The sequence below is a fragment of the Argopecten irradians genome, chromosome 15 (genome assembly GCF_041381155.1).
Source record: "Argopecten irradians isolate NY chromosome 15, Ai_NY, whole genome shotgun sequence".
In the NCBI taxonomy this organism is placed as follows: Eukaryota; Metazoa; Mollusca; class Bivalvia; order Pectinida; family Pectinidae; genus Argopecten; species Argopecten irradians.
In genome coordinates this window covers 21,457,032-21,476,159 of record NC_091148.1, presented here as the reverse complement: position 1 = coordinate 21,476,159, position 19,128 = coordinate 21,457,032, and the positions used below count along the sequence as shown (strand labels likewise).

The following is a 19,128-nucleotide window of genomic DNA, read 5'->3' as shown; positions in this document are numbered from 1 at the left end:
TATTCCGCGGTTGTTGGGGAAATGATATCTCTGTACATTTCAATCGGGAACATTGTTTTTTGTGGATTACAATAATGAACTAGATGTTTGAAATTAATCCAAATTAATTTCGAAATGCGTTTGTTTTCCATTAATAGAATGAAGTGACTATGTCCCCAAATAATGGGAAGATCATCTTCTTAATGCGATCATAAACGGCCTATGTCGTGAAACTAGTTACAGCAAACAGGTAATTTACTTAGATCATAACTTTCAAGGTTTTACATGAAAAAGAGAAAAAAATGCCCACGATCTGGCTTTATAGGTACACAATAATGATTAAGATCAAACCATTTCGCTATATTTCACGGATCATTTTTTTTTTTTTTTTTTTTTTGCGATCATAGTAATGCTTTGTGAAATTACGAATTTATCATTTCTACGAAATGAACTGTCTTTACGAAACATGTATGTTCGATTTGTTTTCGAACATGATTTTAAACGACAATAGACGAACAGCAGAAAAAATGCAAACATATCCCCATTAGGTATCGGACTCAATTACATCTGTCGACAACTCTTAAGTGCATAACGGGAGATTGATCACTTCCGCCACGGGGAGATGTGAATGGGAGCATTTCGTATACAGTATAGCTCCACGTGGGGAACACATTCATGGTATTGTATCTCCATTAATTCCCATGTGTGGCGGGTTTAGAGTCAACCTTGCTTAGCTTAATTTGGACACAGTTTTTTTATATGTATTTGATAGTGATTTGGAGTTTCTAATATTGTATAGTTTGAACCTATTTGCATCATATTTTAATCACATAGTCAATTTAAATAATCAGTTTAAATGTCACCCCTTTTGGATGAAATTCTTAGTTTAATATGTATACTGAGTGCTTACGGGTGTGTGTGGAGTGGCAGAAATTATGTTTGTATAGTTGACCTATTATATTTCATAGTTCTTAACACTTTATAATATAAAAATGTGAAACAAATATATATATGAATGATGACTTGTATTGACGCCATATCGATAAAGGAGAGCACATATCGTGTTCTATAAGTTATATAAGAGCTTATTGTATGGCATTACATATTGTAGTTTATAATTAAAGGCCCAATACATTTGCGAAACAAAAATTAAATGTTTCCCTAAAACAATAATAATATATGAAATATATTAATTGTCTAAGAGGATGTTATAACACCAACCAAATGCCGGCTTCCCTGCGTAAACTATGTTAACAGTGAAGATTCATGTCGCTGTTTTGCCTTCTGGTGCAGTGATAATCAACAGACGAGCGGTAATCAGGACGACGGCGGGAAACATAAAACGACCCGCGTGATGAAAATTAGCATTAGAATTGTTTAAATCAAATAGTTAAGATGGTGATTGCAAGTGTAGTATTAACGGTAAATTAATAATTTCTGTGACTCTATAACATAACCAATTTCGTTTTACATTCCCATTTTAACAAGAGGCCCTGTATCGCTCACCTGGTTTGTTATGCCAAGTAATGTTCTGAATACAGGATCATTGTTTCATTTATGAAGGAATTTTAAAACTTACCTGTAAATTCTCTGTTTGGCCCTACTTTTTCTGCTCCAGGGGGTCAGAGCCAAAATTTGTAAAAACTCTGTTTCCACTCCTCCAAGGATGTATCTGGCCAAATTTGCTTAGAATCCATGCAGAACTCTGTGACTAGCAGTGATTTAAAGGATTTACCTCTATTATCCCTATTGGACTCCGTCCCTCCTGTCCCGGGGGGTCAGAGCCAAAATTTATACAAACTTTGTTCCCCTTCCCTCAAGGATATTTCTGGCCAAATTTGGCTAGAATCCATGCAGAACTCTATGACTAGTAGCGATTTAAAGGATTTACCTCCATTTCCCCTATTGGGCCCCGCCCCTCCTGTCCCCTGGGGGTCAGAGCCAAACATTTGTAAAACTCTGTTCCCCTTTTCCCAACGATATTTCTGGCCAAATTTGGTTAGAATCCATGCAGAGCTCTACGACAAGTAGCGATTTAAAGGATTTACCTCTATTTCACCTATTGGGCCCCGCCCCTCCTGCCCCCGGGGTGTCAGAGCCAAAATTTACACAAACACTGTTCCTCTTCCCCAAGGATGTTTCTGGCCAAATTTGGTTAGAATTCATGCGGAACTCTACGAATAGTAGCGTTTTAAAGGAAATGTTGACGGACGGATTGTCGACGGACGCCGCGCCATGACATAAGCTCACAAACCCTTCGGGTCAGGTGAGCTAAAAATTAAAAGCCGTTTCGGAAAGGTAGTGGCCTTTAATTTTAAACAAGTAGTTCATACCTTGGATGTTAATTGTTATTATATTTTAAAATATGAACATACATTATGTAGTGTATGGTAAAAGTTAAAAACATTAAAATGTATAAATCGTGTGGGGACATTTGTTTATATTTCTGAAGGCTGACCCTTCAGTTGTTATAACCTGTATGGGGGTATAAAATGTTTTTTTTTGTTTAAAATAAAATGTATATATCGTAACGTTAATTATGGACATACTGTTGATGAGTTCATTATGACTTGTGTGCTAAACAAGGGCTTGTCTTAAAAGGTTAATTAAGTGTCATCAACGACCATGCTAGCGCTGTTAGTCAGATATAATAATACATGGTCAGAATGTTCAGGTCGATGTCAGTGTGTGATGATATTATACCTGACATTTTACTGTATATAACGCCTCCACGATTAAAATGGAAGGAAAGCCAGAACAGATGCTCTGGCTGATAACTGGTTTGTGTTTCTCTCTTTTTCTTTCTTTTTTTTTACAACAACTACATTCAAGAAGTTCGAGAACACCTATTTTTCTTTACAGATTTGAAATCTGCATGAAAAATGCAGGAACACCAGACCTGTTAGAAAAACTGACATGGGTTTTCCCAATATTATGGAGCTACCTAACACCTTATACAGGTTATAATCTGATTACTGCCACGGTTGTGGAATTGAGGTCTGAACTGTTACAAACAGACAATGCGCGTATTAGTATGAAACGAGAAACCGTGAACATTTCTATCTAAAAATAACAACTCTTTATAGCAAGAACATATTTTTATATTTTTTTTCATTATTTTTCATGTTAATTATTGTTATATGAACTTTAATCGATTTTATTTAATTTAATTTTCATTTCAGGTTCCAACATTTGTAGATGATGGAATAAACATCAATGAGTCGCATGCAATATGTGATTACCTCGAGGTAAGATATATGTAATACATTTGTATATATAATTCTCGCCGCTCATATCGTAGTGTTCTGCCGAACATTATGGCTACATGTTGGTAGATCCGGCCTTCGGCTGCCACTTGCCAAATGGTTAATTACGCTCCATTGTGTTGCTAAATATTTGTCTATTTTTATTGCGCCATATTACTGTTCGTATTATATTATGTGATCGTGTTTTTCTGTGTCTTGACAAAGGGGCAGATCGACTCAAAATTTTGACTTTTTTGTCCACACGTTTGGAAATTACTTCGTTGTCCCATAATATATAATTCTTTATTTACATATTACAAAATTATCTGCCATTGCGGGTAGTATTTCATTGTGACGTCATGTGTTTGGGTGCGTAACATAATAATTTTTGGAGAAAACGACATGCATTGCGCTCACAAAATAATGACGACAGAACACATACCTATCTACAAGGAAGCTAACTCTGTGATATACAAAGAACGAATACATGTGTACCTATTCACCTAACGATAGCGATAGCAAACGTTACAATTTAGGACAGTCGTAGTTTAAAAGTCGATCAAAGTAGGACAAATGTAAACACAAAATACAGACGTAAACAGATTTATATCGGACAAATAGGTAATGTAACAGATTATAATATAGATAACACAATCAAGTACATTGTAGGTTAAATCAGATAAATAGTATAATAAATATACAGACTACGTAGATCTATACACTGCCATCCATAAATACTGTTGCACACCTTACATGTTACTGATAAACCGTATCATCCGAAATCCGTTGTGATTATTGATTTATTGTCACTAATTGATGAATTAGAATGATAAATAATACGTCCATAAACACATGCTCAATTTCGCACGTTAATCATACTTATAAAGATAAGCAAACATTTGGAGGACAATAGGTAACACTAAAAATTCTTAGTGCTATAATATGGCATAAAGAAGTAATTTTAACATATTTTAACTTTATCAGATGGCCCATGTCGTCTACGTAAAAAAAAAAAAAATGCATAACATGTTTTATATTGGAAAGTCAACATAACAGACAAATATTTGTGTTCAATACATGTAGTCTAAACCCGGCGAAATGGTTTGATTTTATTAGTTTAGCGTCCAATTAACAGCAAGGGTCGTGTAAGAACGTGCCAGGTTTGTTGGTGAAGGAAAGCCGGAATACCCGGAAAAAAACACCGACCAGCGGTCAGTATCTGGCAACTGCCCCACATTGGATTCGTACCCGCATCCCAGAGATGGAGGGCTTGTGGTAATATGTCGGGACATCTGAACCACTCGGCCACCGCGGCCGAGGAAATGTACCATTCAAGTTTGTGTTGCCAAGAGGTAACAGCGAAATGTACCTTGCAGCAACATAAACTTGTATACATAGGTACATGCTGATGAACGCAGGGATGGTCACCGTATTGTACGTCAATTACGGAGCTATGTGGGGATGATTTAGTTCACACAAAAGTTTTGTTAACATGTACATTCGCTAGGAAGGACATAAAAACTGTTTTGAGCTCATCATATTTAGATAGAAAGCTTAAGCTAGAATTGTAGACAATTTGTTCAATATGGTTTCTTACTTTTTAAATACAAATATTATTCTTTTCATTCAACACCATATAAACTATAGAACTATTTGCGGGATTTCCATATGAAATCGGGACGGAACGGATGAGGTGCGACAGGACGAAATGGACACCAGTAACATTATATATTTTAAATTTCATGGCGAAAGTATAAAATGCATCATTGATTTCCATACCATGCAAAAGTACATCTATATTTCCTTTACTCACTAACCTCATGGTGTTTAGAGCTACATACTGAATGAAGCTCTAACACACACTATCGTAAGTGATTCAAATGCGTTCATCGAAAGTCATGAATAATTAAAACTGTATATACTTTATCATCTATTATATACAACAAATAAGTACTGTACCCGTTTGACACTCATTACAGGTCACAAAAGTGCCAACTCACCGTGGTTCTAATTCCAGTAACTTTTCTTGTATGACACCGATAAGATTGACGTTCGCCACTCTTAGTTCTCGTATCGCTGTCCCATACGACCTCTGTATAAATATCTAACATTCCATTATTTATGACCTTTAATTCATCTTTTTGTTATCTACAATCAGGACATTTAGATAGCTATTAGGTTGACATACAGTGCCTTAGCGACCACCTCTGTATAAAGATCACTTTCGTAGTGTACGAAAATGGTCATAAAATACACAATTTGACATATGCATGAAGACGGTTGAAGACCACTTGACTTTATAGACAACGTTTCTCTTGTCCCTTTGTGAGGTCGCTATAGACAGTTTTGCCTGTAATTCAAGTTTGGTTGTTGCGTAGTTCTGCTCGATAAAATATTTTTGAAAGTAGGAAAACAAAAAAAATAATAATATCTCGCATCAATAATGACGTCAAAGATTCTGAGTGTCTTTCTGTTGTTATTTGTGTTACCTTCAACTTCACCCCAAATCTGCAATGTTGACAATGATCCGACGATGCATTATTAAAATGGATATCAATTGTAATTACTAAGATGTCCATTATATGGATAGTGTCTAGTGCATCAGTGAGTTACCAAACCTTCTACCGATCTTCTGTAATCCGCAGATATTGGTATGCAAAATGAGAAATTGTGTAACGGAAGTTTTGAACATTATTTTTTTTCTGAGTAAATAAACCCGTAATTATCGACTAATTAACTGCTTACTCCGAAGTAGTTTTATTAGTTATTAATTAATATAAAGGAACAGTGAACAACCCTTCTGAATAGCAATGAAGTTTATACATAGTGTAGCTATTTATAGGGAAAATGTGACTTCAATAGTGTAGACTAATAGAATTTAATATGGGTTTGTGAGAGGTGTTCAAACTATCTCAATCCGAGCGAAATGGTTTGGCTGGTCAACCAGAGGCTTGTAGAGAATTGACAGCTAAATTATTTTTCTACCACTTTAAAAGACAGAGTTATGATTTCCCTAGTAACCGCAGTATAACTCTATGAAGTATGAAGAAAATGAACACGTCAAGTTTTCGAGGCGGCCTATCCTTATATCAACCCAACAACAGAACAACCAACATTATATAATAAGGACGGTCTGAAAAAGTTCCACAAAATCATAAACAAAAAAAAAAATAAATAGAACTTAGATAAAGTAGAGGCAAGGTCGCTGCGTAAAATGTCTAAACTATGTGCATACATAGATATTCCTAGAATACAAATCTTTCAAAACATAAATTGAGAATGATAATTTTATAGCTTGTCAGTGATACAATAACTGCACCGAATCACTGAGATCTAGTATGTTGGCGATATCATTAATAGTTTTTAAATAACCTCCACTACAAATGGATCAACTGATCCTGCTATATGATACGTTGACAGAACATTACTTACATAAAAATCATATTGTATGCATACCTAACCTATGTAATTACATATGAATTACTATAGTTACAATGACCTCTAAGATGAAAAGTGACCTCTGCTTGACTTTCAGACGTGTTACGGCGACTACGGAAAGAAGCTGATCCCCTCAGAAAAGGAAGGCATGTCCAGAGTACTACAGCGGATGCACGAGGTAGGGCCATCATCTATCAACATCAGTCGCCATACCTAAATATATTTGGCATTAGTTAGAAGTTATTATGATACTAGCCTTATGTTGCATTGTTTATGACCCCCCACCCTGGGCAACGAATTTGTTTTCTAAGCTAACAAGTGGCCAGTAGGACATGTATTGCTCATTTGGTTTTGTATGTGATTTAAAATTTCCCTATTGCGTCCAGCCCCTACTGCCCTAGGGAGATTAGAGTCAATATTAATAGCAACGCTAGCTCTGTTCCCCCAATCCAATGATGTTTCAAGCCATATGTGGTCATACTCCATGCATAACTCTATGACTATATTGGCAAGTTAAAGAATGTACTTCTATTATCCTTATTAGGCCCGTCCCTCCTACCCTAGGGGGTCAGAGCCAAGATTTATACAAACTTTATTTTCCTTTCCCCAATTGATTGTAATGGCCAAAGGTGGTTACATTACAAACAAAGCTTTATGACTAATAGCGATGTAAAGGAGATATCAAGCCAGGTGATCAATAAGGTGCAATCTGATTAAAATACAGATCCTTATAACCACTACGTTCAATACAGGTATTACAACATCCCATTAGGGGTCATGTTCGGATGACCTTTTTACCACGTGTACTTCATATCAAATGCATTTTCTAACCATTGGTTTGTCAATTGATAACTCCATTTCGTCCCAGTATGCATATACATTTAACTTTGTTGTGGTCTTTGGGCGAGATGACAATATACAGGAAAAATAATTCTGACAGCTTTTTCAAGCTATGTCGTCCCAAGTCAAGATTCTGGAAGCAGCAATTGATCCTCTTATCAACGTAGTGATAATAAGGATCTGTATTTTAACCGGATTGATTAAGGTGATGAGTGTTTTAAAACATATTAGTTGAGTATATGATATTTCGTGTTGAAAGTCTATTAATTGCTAGGTTGTCATAACAAGGAACTATTCAAAGAAATCTTTAAGTTTTTGGTTCAAAATGAAAACAGTTTCCGTTAAAAAATTAATTTATAAATGACAAAATATTATTTATACTTATAAGTTAGTAATGAGCTAGGATTTGTTTTGACAGGCGTACTTACTTTTGCTAATTTATATCATTATTATGATAATACTTGTTTTTGGTTCTCTCAATAAATCAATACGTTTTTAATCATACAAATACAATGTACAAGCTTAAAGGCCCACTACCTTTCCGGAGGAAAACATAAAGGTTTCTTAAAAACATTAATAACATCAGAAAATATATACCAATGGCCTAAGATGAGGTTACAACCGGTATTTAGGACGACGGCGGGAACATAAGACGACCCGCGTTATGAAAATTAACATTTTATTTATTTTAATCAAATTGTTCAGAATGTGATGACACGTGTAGTATTAACGGTAAGTTAATAACTTTAGAGACTATACAAAAATATCGATCTCGTTTTACTTTCCCATTTCAAAAATTAAAAGCCTTTTCAGAAAGGTAGTGGGCCTTTAAGAGGACGAACCAGTTGTACATTAATATGTAAATACGCTTGACATGAAACTACTGATTTTGTAAAACAAGAGCAAAAGAGTAATCTCCCTTGGACTATAAATTCGACTTTATCAGTGTGTTTAACAACCATGCCGTATTTCTTGCGTAAATATTCGATTATACACTATTAAAATGAATGTTTTGTTTTAATAATGAGCTTTCCATTTCCATTAGGCACATAACAACTTTCAGCACGCTGTCATAGAGAATATTATTTACTACTGTTTGCAGATCAAACAAGAAAATCGGGATCAGGTAAGTTTACCGATAAGTTGTAGAATTGATAAGGTAAAGACGTCTTTTGAAAATATGTGATTTGACTTAAGTGCATTTTTTTGTCAATTGGTTTGGCGTTTTTTTAATATCATCTTCGATTTTCTGAGGGTTGCTATCACTGTCGTAATATCAACCCCGGACATATGTTATAGTAAAAAATCAGTTCAGAAGACCAAAACTGACCAACCATTAGCCTTTAGAGTTCATAGACTTCTTTCGAAGATTATAGGGAGAAAGAGGGGGGCCAGGGAGAGAAGCAAGTAGAGAGAGAGGGAGAGGGAAAGAGAAACAGACGTCCAACTTCAATGTCACACAGCGTAAGGTTATACAATTCTTTTGTTGCCTTCAGTAATGCTATGGAAAATTTCAGGGATGAATTTTACGACAGTGATAGTAGCCCTTGCAAAATCGATGATTACTTTATATTTATTTATACAATAATGATTATGTTTGACTGATCATTTATTGTTATCTGTTATAATATTTCTTGTTTTATCAGATTCATTTCCATTCCTTTATTTAAAGTAAAATAAAACACGGCTTGCATGGCAGCTCTAACATTAGAAAGCATAAAATAATTTGGTATTTTCATATTGCCGATATGTGTCCTTGCGAGGAGGAATTGATTGTTACTTCATTATTTTATGAGCGATGAATTATTTGTCGGTGAAAACGTTCATGCAATATACCGTATTGACGTCACAATTGATACATACCCACAAGGAGATAACGCCTTAATATGTAGTGACGGAATATATATTTAAAAAAATATATTTCATTTGAAAACCACAATGTTTAGAACATATGTAAATATGTTAGTTTTGATGTCGAGATGTTAAGAGGAATCTTGTATATTCTTTCATAAATAAATGTCGGAATCTTTACCAAACTGCTTTATAGATAAGGATTCTTCCCAGAATCTTCATCACAAAAAACGTATATCATATGATTAATTTTGAATACACGACCGTGATGTAAATTGGCATTAATATATTACATTATAGTAACGCATATTTATCACATTTTCCTACCACAGGAACTGTTAGAAACAAAATATGAAATCGCCAGAAAGGAAATACAACGCTGGGAAGATTATTTAATGGAGGTAATGGGAGTCATTATGTTATTCTCACCAAAGGAATGAATCAAATATGGCACCATCTTAATAAAGTTCACTTTCTATAGTACAAATGTTCCCTAGTGGAATATTGTCAGATCCGTTATAGGTACTGTATTTAATTTTCTAAAATTGACCCTAACATTTCTAGTATCAAACTGTTGGTAACAACGTTTGGTGGCGAATAACTTATTGAAAATTCTTATTGAATCGTGAGCATGACAATTTTGTAACATTTAATGTTTATGCGTTAGTTTGCTTGCGCTACCAAATTCCATAGTAGGCTATACTACTGTTTGTGTGAGTATTGTTCCACCTATCCATACAATATTAATACGATTTGTCAAATATATTGTCAGTTGCACATTCCTTTATTTTAAGTCATCTGAATCTTCTCACTGAAGTGTCGTTTTTCTAGATTTAAAGTTAAAATTAGGTATCATACTTATGAAATGGTTTTAACGCTTTCGCGATAACGGTTTTGTGATGAAATCGTACATTGTCATTATTTACTTTGAAAACAATGTAAAAAAATGATGAAAAAGCCGTTTTTTTTAATGATTTTCTATTTTTAAGACGTTTTGGCAAGTAATCAAATTAATTTGTTAATAGGTCCACGAGGACGGTCAAACATATCTTGTGGGAGAAGACTTCTCAATGGCGGATATATATCTGTATCCACACGTGGCCTTTTGTGTACGATTTGGACTGGATATATCCAAATATCCCGAACTTGCAAAATATTATAACACACTTGCTCAACGACATAGCATTCAGAAAACATGGCCGCCCACATGGAAGTCAAGTGAGGACATATACCGTTTTCTTGTGCCATTGTGATCAGCCGCCATGACTGTTACGTCACACATTATATTAGTGCCCGGATATACAGAAGTGTTTAAGTTAAACTTTAAATTATAAAACAGTGTTTGAATATAAGATAATGGCATGATTAATGTATATTATATTCAACCACCAAAACAAATTACATTGTACAATGTAGATAATGATATTGTTGTGAGGGGACAGTATGCCGTTACGACATATATTTACTGTTCAGGGTACCACTATATATGCCTTATTGTCTATGCCTTTTATGTACTATAGACAGGTCATCGTGCCTTAAGATTAGCAGAAGTCAATATATCGGAATCATTAGAAATAACAGTGAATTCTTCTGTTTGCTATATATTTCATTAACTTAATCCATAAAGTAAACTACCAATCACAAATTATATCGCGCGTAATTACATTTCGGTGATGACTATAACTTGTGAAAATAAAGCACCACATAACAAGCTTAGGTACAGTAGGTATGGTCTGAATCGCTAAATTGAATGAGTCAGTTTATATCAAATAATGATATCAATTAGTTGCAAATATAAGTTGGTATATATATGGTATATAATTATAATAATTTTTTGTAGTTAATTCATATTTTGCGTACATTTATCAATTCAGTCAGTTCAATGGTAGCTATCGATTACTGAAATACATTATGTTTCGCGTACATATAGTTCTGTCATTTTCATTGTGACGCCCTCTCCATCTTTAGGTCAATCACAAAATTACAGACCATTTTTGTTTGCAATAAGGTAATCATGTTCAGCTCGTACTTACATACCGCAGTCTCCCAAAACACGCACCTCGCACTTCACACACGCTACACACTGCATACATGGGAGGCCGCCCTTACATGACCCTGACTGTTGATAGGACGTTAAAATTTTCAAGCAAACAAACAATTTTACTTAAAGTGTTAGACGCTATCTAGAACTACACTGGATTTTTTTCTTGAAAAGAAGAAACCGAATAATATAACACAAAAGGTAAACATAGAACAATGAAAAAAATATATATTTCTAATTACAATCAAAAAAATGAAAACCTCATTTTATTGGAACTGGATGGCTCATGACTGGGGTGTACTATTTTTTCTCAGGAAATGTTGACCAATAGGGCTGCTAATTTGTATATGATTATCATTTATCAAACATCTGACTTTAGATTCGCTCATTGAAATATGACATAGGAAATACATATATATTTGATATATTTTTATAGTTATTTTTTACCGCGAACTTTGCGTTGATCTTTTATTTTAAAGCCTTATGACAACACAAGAAATGTTTTAGTTTAGTAAATAAATGTTTTGTTCCTCTTCAAAATGCTTAATTAAAAAGGGTACGTTCTTAAATATACCATATTCGTTTCCATTATTGATATTTGCTTTATCTTTTTTATCGATTTTCATTTTACATTATATTTTTAACATATAAGTGTTATCTGTATGTTTTAAAAACAATGTACTGACTAAAATTAAAATTACGCCTTCATAGAAATAACCAGATTACTGTAAAATTGACCATTAAACTTAGTATTCGGAGAGTGGCGGATGAGTTACTCGTAAAACTCTACAGAAACAGAAACACAACAAGCCATTGAGTCACCTACACATTAATATCGATATGGTATTGAGTTTTTTTTCTTTCTTTTTTTCTTTTTCTAAAACTCAAATAGTTTTAATCAATTAGTATAAGGTAATCATTTGATTTTGTCACAATGTAGTTGTGTACGCTTAACTCAAAACCTTATTTCATTCGACGTGACATTATGGCCCCATCGATTTTATATTATTATCATTTATTTGAGTTGATGATGTAAATGTATGTCTGTACAGGGTTTTCAAATTATCATAGAATGCACATGGATCATTAGGAATGCTTCATAATCTGATTATTTTCTAGACCAAACGACAAAACAATATCAATAAGAAACACAATTAGGAAACTATGAAAAGCGCTTCACAACATTATGTCATAAAATCTGTACGAAATCCAGAATATCCTTTAAAAATCAATGATGTATTATCTATCATATTTTAACCAATGCTGAAGTTGTTTTACGGTCCCACATTTTAGGTTTTGCAGTTTAGTTTACATACATCATGGTGTTATGTTTCCACATACTTATTAATTTGTTTCATGTTGAACTATTTCATTACGAGGTACAATATCCGCCACTCGAATTGATTGAAGTATTTTAAAGGAGCAAATTTTGTTTTTGTATTTTATGGCGAAGACTCACGCACTTTGTCAACAGTGGTCACATATATCTGTAGCACATGATAATGTGTTCATATTCTCGTTGTTTTCTTTGTTGCTTGGAAACCAATATAAAAAACAACGAATTTTTATATGTGATGTTGTAAACATATCACATTAAGATTTCCAAATTCTATTGAATCACACAGATATAGTATGTTAATTCCTTGTTTGTCTTTTTATCATTTGTACAGGAGATTAAGATACGACGGTCCTGTGCGATAACATTCATTTTATTAACGGACTCTTAATAACTTTGTGTTTCTCTTGTATGAAATTCACCAATTATGAAATATTTAATCAATCTAAACAATCGTTAAATAAGAATAACTTTTTATTTAGTGTTTTATGCTTATTAAATGAGGATACCGAATCATTTGTTTTTGACATAATCTAAATAAATTTTGGTATGACATAGATTAACAGTTCCTTTATATTCATATAGTCAGAATACATATCTAAGATCAATAATCTACGCAATATTGCAGTTGTACCTACGTTAACAATTAATGTTTTACGAGAGTAGTTTAATATAAATGTTTGGACAATATAATCATAATAGTGTTACAATGTTTTCCCAATCATAACTTTATCTATCATTCAGTACATTTTGCAAAGAGTAGAAGGGAAATCACACTGGACTGTCATCTTTTTAAAATTGGTTGAAAGAAACGCACATTATGGCGTTGTGTACTTTTGCAAATGCCACTTGAGAAATATACAATAAGCGAGAGTAATCTGTTGGCTCTCAAATAAACAATCATTTTCAAGAAGATGATGTAATTCCGCCATTTAGCTAAATTTGATCTTTAGGAAAAGCGACAATGTAGTGCCATGACTGTAACTGTGCCTAATTTGCCTTTGTTGAAATGTACCAAATGGTATTTTCATAATTTTACTTGCAATATATGTATTCATACTCAAAGGAGTTATATATACCTCACATCACAATAAGCTTATATTTATTGTAGCTCACGGAGGAACTGATGCCACGTATACTTTGTAATTTGTATTAGAATTTCAGTAAGCCAAAACATTATATGTCTGTTTAGGGTTACCCGACCGACCTTATTTTTTTACCTCCGACCTTGATTTTTTCTCCACTTTTCTACGAATAAAATTAAAAGTCGGGATTTTCTATCTCAGACTCCGGTTCCGGACATTATTTTAGAGTGAGAGACGGTAAACAAATCTTCTCGACCTATCGACCCTATTTTTTTTGCCAATGTAACCCTAAACAGACATATTACTAGGAATATGTGAAATATGTTTCCTTAGTAAACTACGTATCATGTTCATCCTTCGACACCTCTGGAACATATGTTAAGGCCACTCGGTATAGCATCCACATACTAATGGAGTTAAATGTTTATTTTAATTGCCTTCACCGAAATATCACAATACGACAATAAATATACTATTTCACAGGACAGAGATAAGAAGCTGCTTTGATAAGCGACAGTCTAATTTCAATATTGCTTAAGATGACATGCCTGTATTATCGTCACTTTGATAGCTGTTAAACATACCTATAAGAACAGTACTTCCATGTGCAATTCAATGTTGCGAATTTTGTGAGCAATTTTTCATTTTATCATATTTTTTTTTTAATTCGAAAAGATACAATTTTGGGTTTTCATGCAAAGTCTATGTATGACCCTCTTCACATGATAACATGTATGTATTGTTTAAAGAGGCAGATTTTTAAGAGCATACTCGAGTTACCGAGAAGATGAATTCCTGCGAAATTCGATATTAGACAAATAAAACTAAAAATTGAAAGAATAATGAAAACATGGAAATAGGTGGTCGCGTTGCTTTACTGTATACTTTTAGGATTAGTATCAGTACTACGTCATACTATTAGTCTGTGTTTACCTGTGATTACATCTATAAAATATACGTGGCGGTGGTTACTTCTTAAGATCGTGCAATGTTGTAAATATATAATTATATATGTGGACCATGTGTTATAATGCTACATGTATGTATATTGTTAATTACCGTATGAATATAAAACAAAATCAAAGAGTACATTTGTTGTTGTTGTATTTATAACATAAACAATTGATCAATGTCCTTGAACTCTATGGAAAACCAGTAGAATCTTTCATCCAATATAGGGTGAGACATATAAATCTCAGCCCAAGGAGTAAAGTTATTTAAAAGTTGTCGAACATGAGGCGTTGCCGAGGGTTTGGATATCCTGTCTCACTCCAAAGACGTGATTGACCTAGACCCTAGGTGAGCACGTGAAAGATCTCGTGTAGCTTGTCTTTACCATACTGTGAGATTGAAAAAATCTCACACCGATATATTTGTGAGTATACCTGTCCAGGGTAAGAGAATATGGGTTCCTAACCAAAACATATGTCCTCCAATAATAGGGTTTCTGAGTTTGCGTAACATTCGACACTAATTGAATGAGTCAAGTACGTGGGCTTATTTGGCGTTTCCGTTGTCAATTTATTGTGTTTGTTTGGGATCTGTTAGTCTGTGTCTTTGGTAGTATGTTTCCGTAAGATGACACTATCAAATGTGGATAATTTCTATCACATTTTACAGGATATTGGTCAATGGGAGACAATCTACGTAATCTTGACAGCATTCTAACAACGTTTCTTTGTTAGTTTCAATACTCTGTTTCTCTTTTTTATTTTTAAATGATACATTTCCAGTCAATTTGTAGTAAAGTATAGTTTGTCATTGTTGTATCGTTTTACGATAACAGAGTTTTGCCTTACTATAAGAAGCATCCCAGGCTCACAGATTATAAGTTTCACTACATCCATTGTATACCTCTGACAGATTAAAATATACCATGATCCTTTCTTTACTGGTTTTTATTCCGTTTCTGTGTGTTATCTCTTTTGCGAGAACGTATCAAATGTAGCAATATCATTTTTGAGCGTAATTTATGTCATTTGCTAACGGCATAACGCGCAAAAAGACATGACATCACATTAAATAAATACCAACAAGGAAGGAAATTCTTTTATATCGAACGACGGGATACTGTTAACACAACATAATCAAAATATTTCAAAACTACGACATATTCATGAATGAAAGAGGATCCATATTGTACATGGTCTTTGAAGGCAAATGTCCACCTCGCCGTTCCTTCCCTTCCCTCCCTTCGTCATTGTGGATATTAACATTTTGTGATTTTACATTGTAATAATCTAGATCATTCGTACCGTCGGACACACTATCCGTTCCCTGAAGCTGACGTAATTTGGTAAGTCTAATGTTAGCAGCAAGGTTACTAGGATAATATTGACAGGAGTCTTCGAACGCCTCAACGGCCAGGTCGCTATCTCCTATAAGCTGATGACAAATACCGATCATATTGTGAATGATTGGATGCATAGCTGTTCCGTAGATTGGATTGGTCCTTACATCCAGAAGATCTCCAAGGACCATTTGAGATTGAGCAGCATTTCCGAGGCGGTATGTAGACAATATTATCAGAAAGATTGCATACGCCAGTGGAGGTAGGTCAATCATATCATTATCGTTTTGGACCTCGAGATCTAGTTCTGGAGGGTATAACCTATTGTACTTTTTATGTATTGTGTATATTGACGTAAACGACTTCCTCGCTTTCTGTAATAATGTGTAGCCTTTCCCACACATCCTATAAAAGTAGCCATCGTAATTTCCTCTCCTATGCAGTTGTATTGCTGCACTTTGTTGGCAATGGTGTACGACACGACACGCCGGCTCGGAAACTTTGTGGTAACACCCGATATTGTAGTAGAAGGTGGCCAACGATAACAGCCCACCACAAACGTCTGTGTTAGATGACATGTGAAGTATGCGTTTGTGTTTCCTGATCTGACTATATATAGCTTTATTACTGCTTTGATGTATACATGGAAGATGTGATATTTTGTTCCTTGACATTCTGGCGATGCCTTTGTTAGTGAATAATACAGCGATGTCATGGTAATATTCATCTTCATAAGTGCGAAATACCCTGATTGCTAAGTTCAAGACCTGGCTAGATCTGTATATATCTATATAACCATGTGTTGTCGCTATTAGTAGATCCCGATTGATTTCGATTAAACGAGTTTTGATACGATTTGGCGTTGGGTATTCAGAAACGCTCTGTATGATGTCTTGAGAAAGACTATGGAGACTTCCACACTGAAACAAACATTTCCATCCCATGGCTTGGTATCCATAAAGCACACGGAGTAATCTCTCCCTGTTATTCCCAATAACATTAGAAAGAAACAAATTATGTTCAAGTATGAAGTAGTTGGGGAGAAACCCGGTCTGTACACATTCCAGAAGTATGGTAAAGCAATACCAAAAACACTCAACAATATTCTCGTCCACCCACATTGTTGGCTGTGAATGTTCTATTGCGTGGAAAAGTATTGTCTTCATGAAGTAAGAACAGAGCAAATCCTTAACACTGTCGTCACGTTCAATGCACTCTTTCAGAAATATTTTTAGCAAACCATACGTTTTGAATTGCACATGGTTGAACGACTTCACCAGAGCCACTTCTGCTTTTACGAATGACAATCGCCATTGCACTTCAAATAGGCTAGAATGTTTATCACCAATTGCAACAAACTCAAACCCATCCTGGACAATCTTGTACACCAGCTCACTAGGTGGCCACACACAATGGGCAGTGCGTGATACAAAGTCGGTTAAAGTATCTGGCCACGAACGGCAATGGAAGGCTGAAGCAAAGTCACTGTCTCTTGTTATGCCAGGTAAAGTAGAGCAAGGGCCATGAATATAACAACCATCGAGAAGTGTATGTTGCATAAATAAAGTACTAGAGAGGTACTGCTTACCATTTATTTCTACCAGCTGTCTTATACGTTGATTGTCACATCCATGGAGAGGTGTAAGTAAAGTATACCCAGGTCTACAGTCAGTGTTGTCCATTACCAGAACATACTTGCTCAAATCTGTCTCCAGTACCTCGTCAAGATGTTGAATTACAAGTACAGTGTTATATACCGCCATTATGTCGTGATCAGAGCAGGGGAAATTGAACCCCTCCGCTTTTGATCCAGTGAAGACCATTGTAACCTCGCCATCGGATACGGCCCCTGTAGTACCTTCTACCTTCTTGAGGAGGCGCCGAACGTTGACAAATTCTTTTGATCCTATTCTGATATCAAGATCGAGAAACTGTGACAGGAACCTGGACGCTTTCTTTGTTTCAAAAGGTTCCATGGTGTGTGGTTATGTCGCAGCAAACACCGATGGAATTTCGCCTTGAAATGAATATAAAAAGGCGTGTGTTTACTGATCTACTATGTGGATCCAATAATCTAAGAACAGTAAATCGGGAAGCAAAGTGAGATATATCACGTTTAGGGAATGCTATGTGTAGATCCGTCTTATCAGGATATCGTTATTATTTAGATTGTAAACACGATACCTCTTTAATGGCGTTTTATATAGACGATTGATAGTGAAAACATGTTAAACATATATATCTTTAAACAAGATCTGAAGTAAAATGTCTGATACTTTTTAAGGCATTGTCTGTCTCTTAGAGTAATGTAATATACTACCTTTTGATATTCGATAGTAAAAAACATTTTTGTGCGAATAATTGAGATAATTAAGAATGATTTACTTTAAAACAATTTGAAATTTTGTTTCAAATGATAAACGTTGTAAAAGTAAACGTAGACATAGTATCAACTACTTACATTATTGATGTGTTTTGAAGTCTATATTGTCTTCACATTGTGGTAGCTGTAGAGACACGAGGAGGTCGCCTGCTAACAACATTAGACGGTGTTCCCCTATATGGCTCACATCCCACTTTACGCGACATAGGTTTTACTACGTGATCAGGATGTGCTGTTGTCACGTGGGGATGACTTGATCGGGTGAAAACTTGTTGAATATGTATTGTGTGTTGACGTGAACATGCTATTACACTTATCTTGTCCCCGACAGTCACCAGGCAGTATAATCATCTGTACATTAGATAAGGACTTTTCCTATATAAAGACATTCTTGTGTATATGTTGTTTAAACTTTCACGACTCGAGTGGAGGGTGGTAGCGTCATATATATCATTTTTTATGTACTTAAGTCGTAGTATTTTGTGCTGTCACCTGGTCAGTTGCTATTTTGTTCAGGTAATCACGAGTATTTGCCGGTGTAACGTTGGAAAATGACCCCGAATGCTGTTGAAAACTGAACTTTATGCGCACGTTTAACAGCGACCCGTTGAAAATAGGCCCCGTTGAAAAGTGATCCTCT

The 19,128-nt window shown here is 34.8% G+C and overlaps 2 protein-coding genes across 3 annotated transcripts in view; one reads left to right on the top strand and one right to left on the bottom strand.

The window, feature by feature from the left end:
* The window catches only part of LOC138308522 (glutathione S-transferase A-like), a 34,938-nt gene extending 20,034 nt beyond the window's left edge, over positions 1-14,904 (top strand). Inside the window, exons 2-6 of one of the 2 annotated variants that reach the window (XM_069249538.1) lie at positions 3,162-3,227; positions 6,760-6,840; positions 8,605-8,628; positions 9,686-9,754; positions 10,379-14,904. In XM_069249538.1, the coding sequence (XP_069105639.1) occupies positions 3,162-3,227; positions 6,760-6,840; positions 8,605-8,628; positions 9,686-9,754; positions 10,379-10,606 (468 nt within the window). In that variant the 3' untranslated portion in view covers positions 10,607-14,904. Of the gene's footprint in view, positions 1-3,161; positions 3,228-6,759; positions 6,841-8,547; positions 8,629-9,685; positions 9,755-10,378 lie in introns of both variants that reach the window. The other variant, XM_069249536.1, reaches the window with a different exon arrangement.
* Positions 14,903-18,735, bottom strand: LOC138308521 (uncharacterized). Its single transcript, XM_069249535.1, has 2 exons — positions 18,567-18,735; positions 14,903-18,122 (listed from the first exon to the last, which is right to left on the bottom strand). Exon 2 carries the CDS (start codon positions 18,079-18,081, stop codon positions 15,919-15,921), a length of 2,163 nt encoding a protein of 720 aa, XP_069105636.1. The 5' UTR covers positions 18,082-18,122; positions 18,567-18,735; the 3' UTR covers positions 14,903-15,918.
* Between the last annotated feature and the right edge of the window lie 393 nt (positions 18,736-19,128).